This window comes from Monopterus albus, unplaced genomic scaffold (assembly GCF_001952655.1).
Source record: "Monopterus albus unplaced genomic scaffold, M_albus_1.0 scaffold6.1, whole genome shotgun sequence".
NCBI lineage: Eukaryota > Metazoa > Chordata > Actinopteri > Synbranchiformes > Synbranchidae > Monopterus > Monopterus albus.
In genome coordinates, this window is record NW_018127886.1 from 3,517,961 (window position 1) to 3,531,013 (window position 13,053).

The 13,053-nt window shown below is 39.1% G+C and overlaps 1 protein-coding gene and 1 long non-coding RNA gene across 3 annotated transcripts; both read right to left on the bottom strand.

Moving 5' to 3' along the window:
* Positions 1 to 96: 96 nt before the first annotated feature.
* Positions 97 to 3,161, bottom strand: LOC109971582 (uncharacterized). Its single transcript, XR_002276566.1, has 3 exons — positions 3,077 to 3,161; positions 1,878 to 2,052; positions 97 to 329 (listed from the first exon to the last, which is right to left on the bottom strand). It is a non-coding gene; the product is annotated as an uncharacterized LOC109971582 (long non-coding RNA).
* Positions 3,162 to 8,813: 5,652 nt separating this feature from the next.
* On the bottom strand, positions 8,814 to 12,451 carry dclre1b (DNA cross-link repair 1B). Of its 2 annotated transcripts, XM_020619913.1 has the most exons (5): positions 12,117 to 12,451; positions 11,748 to 12,021; positions 10,925 to 11,090; positions 10,562 to 10,744; positions 8,814 to 9,477 (listed from the first exon to the last, which is right to left on the bottom strand). In XM_020619913.1, exons 2-5 carry the CDS (start codon positions 11,943 to 11,945, stop codon positions 8,834 to 8,836), a joined length of 1,191 nt encoding a protein of 396 aa, XP_020475569.1. In that variant the 5' UTR covers positions 11,946 to 12,021; positions 12,117 to 12,451; the 3' UTR covers positions 8,814 to 8,833. The 2 variants fall into 2 exon arrangements, with proteins under 2 accessions (XP_020475569.1, XP_020475562.1); XM_020619906.1 differs by having other exon boundaries at positions 11,748 to 12,451.
* Between the last annotated feature and the right edge of the window lie 602 nt (positions 12,452 to 13,053).

Below are 13,053 nucleotides of genomic sequence, written 5' to 3' on the forward strand. Positions count from 1 at the left end.
GTAGTCCAGTACAACACCACCTTTAGCTATGACCTCAATAATAAAAACATGACAGTTTCACCAAAACAATTGAGTTTCATAAACACAGATGAGGCAGAAGTGTTGCATTGAATTGGATACAACTGTACAGGTGTACCTAATAAAGTGGCCAGTCAGTGTATTGTACAAAGCTAATAATTTAGTAGTACCCACCACCAACTGTTGTAGCAGATCTTGACATCAGGACATCATCCATCTGCGTGCAAGCCCATGAGGTTTTAGGTCATCTTCCTCACTGGGTTGTGTGGCTCCGAGTTCTGGGCTTGATGACTAACAGGTCTTCAAGTACACTGTGTTTAACAAAGACATTGTGCTATGTAGATTACATATTACCTGTGTTTAATGAGTTTTATTTTTCAATTTGGCAGTGAGACAAACTTGCCTTTCACCACATACTAGCATGAAACATCTCTTGAATAGTGCTGTAGGGATGAAGCATTTTTGTAGGCCAACCCAAAGTTAGCATCACCCTGGTTGCTTTGACAAAAAGCCAATGGGATTTTTCCACAGGCTTTTGGATTACTGCAAAAATATGCTGTGACAAAAGCTTATGACATTTTTTCATCAAGATGATCTTTATAAGTGAGCACTACTTATTTTTGAAGCCTAAATACAATCACCAGACATAAAAACTATTGTGAGGCTGTAAAACTACACCACAGTCCAATGACTTCAGCATCAACCACCATGGCTTCCAATTTACAAATCAGATTTAGAGTGCTTACCTCATCTACAAAATCCTTTCTTAGCATGACCAGATCTTGCTAGTGATCATGGCTGTGTCAGAATAGTTTGCAAGTGCGAGTATAAACAACAAGCCTGTAAAGAACTAGTGAGGAGATTATTCTCCACGTTTGGTGTGATGTTTAATGTCCCTGACAATGTCTGTAGTCTCATTTAGCAACTTGTCAGCAACTGCCTTGACAAGCTTAAAAAAACAAAAACAAAAAAAAGAACATCAGTAAGATATTTACTGATGTATTTTATGTTGCAGAACAAAATGAAAATATTTTGGCCTTGTGTCAACCACTGACCTTATTTCAGGTGTCTAAAACCCATTGACCTGGGGTCGAGGGAACCAGAAGTGGAAAAATGCTAACTCAGGACCTACTACTACAGCACTCTATAGTGGTTGCCATAAACAGAATAGGTACACTATGCTGGACATTAACAAGAGCTAAATATTTTGTGTATATCCTCTGTACAAAGCATGGTTAGTCCTACTGCTGTGTATACTGCCAAAATATAGCAAATAAACATGCATAATGATTAAGCATGATCAAGTACAATTTCCATATACAGGGTTATTCAAAAAGAATGAACCGATTTCATTATGCAATATTTTATTAAGGAAAAGTAATACAAACCTCCAGCCAAGTCACAAGTACTCTACTCACAATCAACTTTTATTTCCTGTCTTACAAGTGTTCAATGTGGCCACCACCTGCGGCACGGGCAACATCAATGCGATAAGAGAATTCCTCCCAGGCGCATATTAGTATATCACGATCCAGTGAGTTGATCGCTGTTGTTGTGGCCACACTGAATACTTGTAAGATAAGAAATAAAAGTTGATTGTGAGTAGAATACTTGTGACTTGGCTGGAGTTTTGTATTCCTTTTCCTTAATAAAATATTGCATAATGAAATCGGTTCATTCTTTTTGAATAACCCTGTATTGTAATTCTATTACAGAATGATACAGAAATACAAACACCATTTCCAGAGAAGTTGTGATATTTTCAAAAAAGCAATGAAAACATACCAATTCACTTTGTCTTTCCTCCCCCCACCTTCATCTAAGATAGGATCTTCCAGTTCCTGACTGACTGAACACACCTGATCCAGGTAATCAGCAGCGGGTAGGGAAGGGACAGGTGGAAAACATGCAGGGCAGTGGTCCTCGACTAGTGGGTTGGCCACCCCTGATCTTCAGCATCTTGGCTGTGTAGCTGTGCAATCCCCTTGCCATCTGAGATGAGTTTCTCTGGCCACTGCCTCCTTGAATATAGAACTGGAAATATTACAGGAGTAGCACAAGATATTTTAAGAATGAATCACAAAATAAAAGAAAGTGATTAAAATGAATTTTAACTGAAGATGTAAACTGCCTTGATTTGAAGAGCACATCTGTGTGTTTAGCATTTTCCACACATCTGACTGCAATAGGCACTTGGCAGTCAATTAACTTTACATATACATGGTCTTCCTCATTCATTAAGTTATCTTCAAATAAATTTAGAAAACATAAGACTCCATTACCTGCAGCTTTATACAAGAGTCATCATTTCTCTAGTAATCTGGTTTTAGAATGAAATCCTCCATGTAATTCTACTGACAGAATTTGACATCATTAAATCCTGGCATTGCTTCCACTGTCCACAAAACCTGCTGGTATTTTGAATCTGATTTTAATTTGAACAAAACAGGCTTTTGAAGAAGTTCATTGATGATTGACTTAAATATAAAAATCGAGGCACTATCTTACGGAAGTGGCAGAAAAACAACACGCAAAAACAAAAAGTAAAAGTGCACACACTTCCCTATAAAGATACTTCACCACGAGAAATAAATCTGTGGGTCAAAGAGCAGTGCCTTAACTTGGTGCCTTAACTACTTAACTTGGTGCTGAAAACAAGAAGGTTCAAGTCGAGTCCAGATATGTTCCAGGTGTGCCTTTCTGCATCATAACACTGAGTCAATTGCAGAACCAACAAGGGGATAAGTTACTATTAGCAAACTGTCCTAAAAGCAGGTTTTAATGATGAACCTCATTGTTAAAGCGAACATACTCAAGCAGTGAAAAGGTGTAGTGGACTACTGACTGCCCCTAACCACACATGGAACTAATTAGCAGGCACGCCGCTGGTTTGCCTTCAACTTGAACGCTTCTTGCTAGCAGAGCTTTGCTAACGTTCTACACTCAGTTCTAGCTAAAGCTAAAGTAGCCCAGCTGCACTCAAAAATATACATTTGTTCAGGTGGTCTACCTACACTGCACATACAAATTTTACAGAATTTTTTTTAAATACTGCTACCTGAAGCTGAAAACCGCGCGTTGTCGTTCATCTTGATAATCTACTACACCTTGCACCACCTGCACAGAAGACAAACCACCATGTGAGACTCAAGTGCCCTCTGATTGGACAGTTTGACTCTGCTCTGTGATTGGATTGTCATTGTCCAATCAGATTCAGCTAATTTTCAGTCCTGTAACTATATGTTTACAGATAATATTCACACATTAAAAACCGTTTTTACAAGTGCCAATCTTTTCTACACACAAAAAATGTTTCTACACATATTCAAAACGTTTTTGTAAGCTCAAAATCTTTGTTCAGCTAATGTATTGTTAAAGTACAAACTATCGGACTGAATTGAATCGTATTTTCACTACTGACAGATGAATAAAATAACATTCAACTCTTTTTATTCATGACGATGTCAAGTCATGTCAACTGCAGTCAGAGCTGCAAAAGAGATAAAACATGACCTCAATAAAAAAGATAGTTAAAAGGTTTGTTGATGTTTCAGAATGATCTTTAATGTTGCTCTTTCCAAACAAATCCGGAAAAGAGAGGCATGGCATAGGCTGAATTCTTAAACTATTCATATTTTGCATCACGGTTGGGATCGCACTCATATTAAGGCCTAAAGTCAGATCTATGATAATAATGATACAGTTGCTGTCTTGGCATATAGAAATTTACCCAAATGGAGCTCTCTTGTGCAAGGTCAAAAACAAAACCCAAAAATATTACTTGTACTGTATATGAGATGGTAAAGAATAGTGAATAATTAATTGATCACAAAAAAGACTTTACCAATACAATCTCTGTAACATTCATTCTCAAACCACAAATAGAAATATGAACAAATCCAACTGCTGCCCTGGAGCTTTACTACTCTACAGCAGCAGTGGATCTGCAGGGCTGTAGGAATATAAGACTCCCTGTGATTTAGTGCTTCAGTACTCATAACAGAAGTATGGTGTGCTGCCCTGTTTTGTGCATTAACTTATTTTATTTGTGAGTCTGAATTTTAGTCCCTAGTAACAGTTGAAGTCTGTATTGAAAAGAGCTAGACATTACACAGCTCAATACTTCTCTGCTTCCTTTACAGCACAACAAGAAAAGAAAAATGCCTAAAGCCACACTAGTTCTGGGTGAATTTTCGTGGCATACACTATGCCCATGTTTTTTTTTTTTTGTTTGATTGTTTTGTTTTTGGTAAAATTGTAATCTCTCAGATACATGATGAGGAAACCAGAGTCTGTGTCAATTAGATTGTCATCATTACAGGAGATATTAACTTGAAAGCAGAGCTGAGTGAACTGCAATAGCCATGTAATTCTATAAGCAGTTTTACTCCTAGTAAAAGGGCTTGGCCTCACAGGTAGCAGCATCCCCAGGATTTCCACTTTGAAGCAATGGTGTGTGTGAGGAATCCATTACTTTAACCCTAATACCCTGCTACAATGCTTGTAGGGGTGACACTCCATTTCCTTTTATTTCCCAGCCTCCCCGCCAGAGTTTCATATTCACTCTGGTAAAAAAAAAAAAAAAAACAGAAAATGCATTTTTCTCCCGGATTATTATTTTTTTGTCATAAACATGTTTTCTGCTGCAGTACAAGTGCAGAGCCTTAAAATAGCATTGGGGGCTGCAGGGGGGAAAAGCAGGCTTGTGTAAAATATACAGGAATTTTAATGCAAATTGAGTCTTGGGTGCAGTCTCATCCTGATTACAATTCAGCCAATCTCAGGAGTGTGTGAATCTACCCCCTCTGCTTTTAGGAAAGACTGCAAGTCACTGTAATGTAAGCGACAGTATCAGCGCACTAAAACAATCCATCCATGTGCCCCTTTTGTCCTGGAATCTGATTATCTGGTGTCCCTGTAGAGCAGGTTACATTGGACAGGATTCAGAATCTGCCCCACTTTACAAATTCAGATCTTTTCACACAAAGAATTTGATGATCATAAAATGTGTTATAAACTATTCAAACTATATATACGAGTTCAGCAGAGCTGAAAGAAATCATTGGTTAATTAACTGATTAGACAACTGACATGTTTTGATTTTTTTCATGTCACACTTCCAGCTTCTCAAATGTGAATACCGGTTGCTTAATTATAATAATTAAAGTTATCTTTTGTGGTTTTGAGATGTGAATTAACTTCTTCTTATAACCAAAATCAATTTATCATGAAAATCTGGAGATAATCCCACTAGGAAAATAATCATTAGCTTCAGTCATAAATAAATGTGTTAAAAATCACCTTGAGCAGCTGAGACAATAAAATGCTGTTTCTGATAATATTTGTATACTTTTACACAAGTAACAGTTTCAATGTTTGGTTCTTACTTGTAGTGGAGTATTTTAAAGTGTGGCATTCTTGCTTACGTAATGGATCTAAATACTTCCTCACCACTGGTTATCATCAGCATTCAGCTGCGCACAGTGTCCTCTGAGCCTGTAGCTGATTGTTAATCCCACAGCTCCCTCCTCCCACATGCCAGAGCCGGTCATTCATCCTTTATGAGCATAAGAGGCGACTCCTGTTTGCAGCTCATGTCAATCTGACAACCGGCTGATGGTGGCTTTATGATGTCTCAGCATGATACCGCTGAGGTTTTAAGGCACTTTTCAAAGTGCAATCTCATGGGATATGCTAGGATCAGGGCTAAATAAAAGTGATTATACAGCTGAATCAATTGCACTGTTTATTTAAAGCTATTACAGTACTCGGGGTGAATGCTGTTTTGCAGAAGTGATGAGATGTCTTAAGGCAGTACCATTAGAGCTTGAGGCACAAACTACTCCAGCAAAGTTACTTTTGTTCTATTCTTCCATAATCATTATTTTATCACTGTGTGGGTTTAGATGTCACCCTCCACTGGAGTGTCATTTTTAGTTTAGAGATAGAAGTCATGTTTCATTAATGGATGGTAAATGAGGTACTCTGTGGTGTGAGAAACCATGCAGACCTCAGCATAGAAAGGTAGACAGCGCTGCTCTGTAGTCAGGTAGTGCAGCATGCATGCTTCAACACTATTCATATGACTAGCTTCTGTACAGATGTAATGAGACTTGAATGGGTATGAGCTTAACTTTCACATTAAGATCATAGCAGGTTCCCAGTCTTTTTCAGACTGAATCATACATTACATTTTTAATTTGCAATATAATATTTATACTGTACAGTATAAAAACCGTGGAGGAACAATTTTGTTGAGAGATGAGTCATTACTACTCAGCATGCTATTAGCTACCAAATGTTTCATTTTTTTAGTACAGGAATCAGATATGCTGCAGAAACCTAAAATTCTAGTTAAATGAGAAGCAAGACAAAGTTCAAACAAATGTTGACATTTATATTGAACTACTGCCATCTTAGGGAAGAACAACGGTACTGCAAAAGCAAACAGCTGTGAATAGTAGATACTAAAAAACCTCTATGTTACCTGATGTAGAAATCTTTAGTTATCAGGGTTTAAAGGCAGATTTATTTGCATAAAAAGAAAAAAATATTGGGAGCATACAGTAATTCAAAAATAAAGGTTTCAGCATAATACAGTTTGGATTTTTTTCACAAGAAACTGTTGTTCTTGTAGAGGAACATTTTCCTTTATCAAACAATTCTGCTTTACTTACAGATATGAAGCATAACAGTAAACAGTATTTCGTCCCCCAGAGAAAAAGGCAGGTATTCACTGTTAATAACTCTAAAAAAGTAAGAGTATAACAGGCAGGATTTGACATTAAAACTGCCAGAGTAAACTGTTAAACTCCCACTGGGAGCATCCAAACTGCACACCAACCAAACAAAATGTATAATAGCAGCTACTTTTAGGAGTTGGTGGTGACTGGGAAGGAAAAACACTATGAAATGCACATTAAGCAATACGGTTATTCAATACATGTGCATTGAATTTAACACATTTCCCCCAACTTATTATTATACTTGCACTGGTTATTAATATGATTAATTACTCAAAATAAAAATTAAAAATGCCAGGGTGAAAATGTTTCACACTAATTTGGTGGACTAACAAAGAAAGCTGCCATACATATTAGAAAAAATATTTGTGTTTTACACGCTATCTTTTCAAAGTTCAGATCAGCATACATTTATGTACATCATCACAGGTGGCAACAATCTTGGGAGACAAAACTGCCAAATACAGATTACAACAAAAATCACACCAGTCATCAAAATTTCAAATTTAACCTAAAGGAGTGTTACTGAGACACAGTGGAAATATCAAATGAAAACTTCAGTGAAAAAGGCTGATCTGGCCTATGGCAAAACATAACTACATTAATGTTTTATCTCACTTTATTTTAGCTTTTAGACTAAAACTATACTTTGATGTCTCCAACAAAACCTTTAGCACATATTGTTGTTTAAACGACACCAAAATCCTTAGGCTCTCGCTTTTAACTGCTTTTAAGGTAAGGCCAAAATTTTGACACGTTACAAGTCTAGACCAAAGACCCACACATACTCTAACTGGGGCACCACAACGAAAAATATCTAACTTAGGAAAGTACCAGGAAGACAGCCCAAGAAATACTGCTTTGGCTTTAAAGTGCTTATGTTAACACAAAAATCACTGAAAGGCCTGTGAAGCAAATCAAAATGTTAAATGTCAGGTCACATTATCTGTCTTAGAGATCGTCCTCGTCTGGATCTTTTAGAGGACAAAGGGGAAACTGTTGTACAAAGCTCCGTGGCAGGAGGCCCCAGTTCTTAAAGTCCTCTTCTGCAAAGGGGAGATCCTTGATAATACTGTTTTCAAGCTTGTTGAGATACTCTCCATTCAGCTCAGGCAAGGAGCCAGATGAAGAGCCAGAATCATTCTTGGGGCTGTTTGACATGCAGTCAGTGATATGCTGATCATTTTCCTTTCCAGTGTGCTGGCTATTGTTATCGTCTGACATTATGTTGCCATCCTGATCAATTCCATGTCCACTGTGTGGACTTGTACTACTGCCTTCACACAACGTGTTGTTGTTCTCAGCATTTTTATATCCACTATGCTGATTATCTTCATTTGATGCTGTCCCACTGATTATTTTGGTGATGGTTTCAAAAGGCCTTCTCATGGCCCCGACAGGCTTAAAGCAGGTCTCGGTGCTTGTCTGGATCTCTACTAGAGCAAAGTTGCTCTGGGTGGGTTGACTAAGTGTCACTGACTCTGCCATCACCTTTCCTACAGAGACTGTCTGGACAATGCTGATGTTTCCCATGTCTCCAGCCCCTTTTCTGTTTTTGTTAGGGGTGAGCTTCTTGCTCACATCACTAAGAATACTGTCAGAGTCACAACTCCGTGATATATACTATTCTTCCCTCCTCCTTACACATTCCTGCAGTATGCAGCTGGAAATTATCATTACTTTCCGAAGGATATTCCTCCAAGCACAACTCCCTAATTCAAAAGTAGTACATTCTGTAATTAAATGAGCACACATATTGCTAATGATTGAGTGAACACACACACACACACACACACATACTTCAACTGAATTGAAGGTTACATTCCTTATTAGTACATTTATATAAGACAGTGCTCGTGCTTTAATCTGAGTGAAAGTTATATTCCTTATAAGTGCATAAAACTGTGCTGGTGCTTCAGTTACAATGTCCCAAACAACTTAATATTTCACAGTGGGTTGACTAAGTGTCACTGACTCTGCCATCACCTTTCCTACAGAGACTGTCTGGACAATGCTGATGTTTCCCATGTCTCCAGCCCCTTTTCTGTTTTTGTTAGGGGTGAGCTTCTTGCTCATGTCACTAAGATACAGTCAGAGTCATTTTCACATGTCACTAAGATACAGTCAGAGTCATTTTCACTATTTTCTGTGTCCATCTCTCCCTCAGCAGACTCCTGCTCAAACACCACCCCTTTTGGGGAAAGAGGTCGGACATGTCTGTAGTAATGGCGAGTGTATGCTGTTGATCTAAGGAGGCTCTCAGACTCTCTTAGCATGTAGCGTTGGACTGACTGAGGCACAAGGATTTCATGACGCTTTTTGCCTGGTATTAAGGCAGAGAGACTTCCAGGTACACAGTTTCCTACAATGGGTACCAGAGAAGTAGGTTTAAGTGCAAAGACAAACTCCTCCAACTCTTGATAAGAGGAGTGGTCAGAGTAGGGCACCACATGCATGGGGTGCAAGGAGACCAGGGGCCTGCTGGTGGGCAAGATGGCCAACGTGGGTTGTTCTTGGTTCCACTTGTCCACAGCGGCACGACAGACGCCTGACCGGTTCACTACTCGGATACGACCCGCTCCTCGGTCAGTAGTGAAAACATCAGGCAGCTCCAAAACTTTGAGGGTTTCTATTCTCTCAAAGGTCACCTCAATCCAAGTTTGAAACTCTATTGCCAGCTCCACCAGCAGGGTCTCCTTTCCAAGTGTATACAGACCTACAAGACCCCACAAAGCACAAAGTCAGCTAAATAAAGATGGCACATTTGATAACATAATAGTCCATTTATATATATACACACACACACACACACACACACACACATATGCCATGAGATCTCATGATGTGATAATGTGACAATATTTCTCATCAAGCGACAGACAAGATGTAAGCACTGTAAGAAAACAGTGCCATACACCGTGGCTAACACAAACATTATGAACTAGGGATGGGCAATGATTTTTGAATAGTCATTAAATCAAATATTTAATGGGACTATGGTTTTGTCTTTAAAAACAAAGAACCATTGTTTTCCTTGTTTTTACCATCCCCGTGACATTCAAATAATTGTTGAATAGTTCCCAGTGGACATCGAACAGTATTTTCGCTTGAAATGCCCGTCCCTAGTATGAACCACCAAACCAACTGCACCTGTGAAGAAAACACTGAAAGGCCTAACAAATAAATGTCTCTGCATTACTACTTCCACAGTCAAATGCTAGGGCCAAGGTTATAACAAGAGACATCAGCGTTGCCACTGCAGCTCATAGGAGGCTGAGACTAAGAAAAACTTAGTGTTACTTAGTTTTGTTATTTATACTGTTTTTATGTTCAATTTGTGGAAAGCAGTTCAGTTAGAAGGTCACACACAGTTTCAATTAGAAGTTACAAGCTCATGCATAGTTCATGCACGAGGTCTATAGAGACTCATGAAATCATACAGGAGGGAAGCCAGTCATTTGAGTTTGTGGCAAAACCTTTTACAGTGCTTGCGTATTGTTCTATTACTGCATATGATAATTCATACTAAGAAAGCAGAACTGAGGTGACATTCATTACAATACGATTAGTTAAAACATTTCAAAATACACAAATAAAAGACTGTTTTTTCAGTTTTTTTTTGTCACTGAAGACTTCTTATAGTGTTAAAATATTATGTTGTTCTTGTGAACCCAATATCATGTATCGTCTTGAATCATGAGCTAAGCACATTGTAAAACACAAATTTTAACCACATTTACATACTGCAGAGATGAGGAAAAAGTATCAAAGGTGTGCCAAAAGATCGTTGAAAAATGTACCTATGACAACATCGTGGTTGGGGTAGCCACGGATGATCTCTTTGATTTGCTGAGTGGCTTGCTGTCTGGAGGGCAGGGTGCGGTTTGGGTCACAGTTGGTGGTGTCCAGGTACAGAACATCTATAGTGGTGTTTGCCCTCAGGCATGGCTCACGCAGCATCGACGGAGAATATCTGAAGTCGCCTGAAATTAAAAATGTGACCGTGGTGATTTATAATTATCATGATACTGTAAATCAATATAACTTGCACATGTTTACATCGTATGATATTCATTATGATACAGACCGGAAAACAAATAAAATATTTGTCAAGACGTCTTCACAAATATTTTATCCTTTTGCCTGTGCATTCAGACACTGACCAGTGTAGAGTATAGAGCCAAAGTAGCCTTCGAAGAGAAACATGACGGCGCCTGGACAGTGGTTGGCATCTATCAGGGTGACAGTCAGCCTCTCCTTGCCAATGTCATCCAGTGGCAGCAGGGATGGCTCACCCACCTCTAGAGGATGAATCCACTTTTCTTTCACCTGAGCAGAAACATAAATGATCAGCAGACATACTGAATGCACAAAAAAGTTAATGAAACAATATTTATTGTGGTTCTCTTCCACTGTAACCTTTATGATGCTAATTTTCCTGACTAAAAACACCCAGTTGTGCAAAAAATAATAATAAAAAAAATTACACTGTCTCATGTTACAATTCCCTTCTGAACATTGGACAAGTAAAAAAATTAAAAGGAAAAAGCTGAATAAATAGGGAGATAGTGCCATAAGAGCAATCAGTCAGACTGGGTTTAAGTGTATTAACCACACTTCAATAATATTCAGTCTCTAATACATTTACCTAATGTTTTACTTCTGGATCTTTAGCCATTTTCCAATGCTTCTATAATAATAATTCTGGGGACTGTACTCACACCATCCATAACACCTGAAAATGCACTTTTTAATTTATTTGGTATTTGTGCCTTAATAAACATTAAACAGGACTCAGAGAGCCTGATGAACCAAGGTCCATTATAAGTGTTTATATTAATTGCCCTGGTGTCACTGATGACAAAATATGTCTGTATAATGAAACGTAACTGAACAGCAACAACTGCATTTTTCAGAACTGGTCCCGGTGCACAAGCGTATTTACACTCATTACATCCATGTATGTGTTTTATATGACCCCCTCACCTGCAGTTTGAGTCTGAGCAGCCTGGCGGTGGTTGGTGAGCAGTAGATGGGCCGGTTGCTCCAGGTGGAAGTCAAACCCATCGTGTGGTCGCTGTGCATGTGGGACAGGAAAAACAGCCGGGTGCCTGGACATTTCCGCACGTACCAGAAGTCTATGGCCAGCGGGGTGTGTGGGATGACATGCCCAACGCCTGGCATGGTCTATGCCTTCAGTGAACGTCCAGCACCCACCGATGTAGTAGGTGCGCTGATAACTCTCACTATCTTCACTAGACTGACCGACGATAACGATTATATAACAATAACTGTTAGCTAATTATTTTGGCGCCTTGCAACCTGAGCTATTTAATGTTAATCCAAGTAACCTACCTGCTGTAGCAATTAACTGGTTGGCAGTGAACCTAAGGTTGTTTCTGTGTAGGAATAGGTAAAAATGTTGTATTAGTGCAGAGTTGGCAAAAAAGCAGACAAACACAAGACGCTCCTCTAGTAGTGAAATTTAGCTAACGTTAAAGCTAACGTTAACGTAATCCCCGACATTGCAAAACATTAAATGGCTCGCTGTAACGCATTATGCCACTACATATTCGCTGCTGCTTCTGGACAAAAGCCTATGAAATATCCATCAACAGGCAGACATCACATTCTTCTTTTTATTCTTCTTCTACTTTTTATTGTGTTTATTGGCGGTTTGCAAGCAAACCTAAGGTGCATTACCGCCACCTGTTGGGCTGGAGTGTGGAACGATAATAGAGCCATAGGAATATATATTTTAAAAAAGTACTTAGAACTGCACAAACTACTAAATTCCATCCAAAATACCTATATCTGCCAAATAGCTAATAACAACTCTATATGCTGGACAGACATCACATTTTTACAGAGTGCTAATAAACCATATGCTGTACGTACCCAGCCATCGCTGTTTTCAAAATGACACCATAAGCTACACTTCTTCCTGTCTTCTTCTTTGGTATGCGCTACAGCAGATTTTCCTGGTCGCTGCACTATACTGCCATCTGGAACTCAAGCGGATTGAAATTGGGACGGCAGGACTGCACAGCGGGGCAGTGATAAGCGCTGTCATCTCACAGCAACAATGTTCAGCGTGTAGGAATAGGTAGTGATGTGACTTTCCGTATCGAGGCTTCGAAGCGTGTGCCGAGTAGGGGAGGGGGCGTTTCCGCGATGCGCTATCGAGGCTTGCGTCATTTAGGTGAGGAGCTGAAAATGATGACGTCCGGAGCCTCGCTCCCCGGCTGTACCACTTCCTGACTGATTCAGGAAGTGGTTCGGATTTATAGAT

Excerpts from the sequence above, each read along its gene's own strand:
- dclre1b (XM_020619913.1), bottom strand. The coding sequence starts at position 11,945 with ATGCCAGGCGTTGGGCATGTCATCCCACACACCCCGCTGGCCATAGAC. Across the intron at positions 11,091-11,747 it reads TGCTCAGACTCAAACTGCAG|GTGAAAGAAAAGTGGATTCA; the intron begins GTGAGGGGGTCA and ends GTTTCTGCTCAG. Across the intron at positions 10,745-10,924 it reads TGGCTCTATACTCTACACTG|GCGACTTCAGATATTCTCCG; the intron begins GTCAGTGTCTGA and ends TTTTAATTTCAG.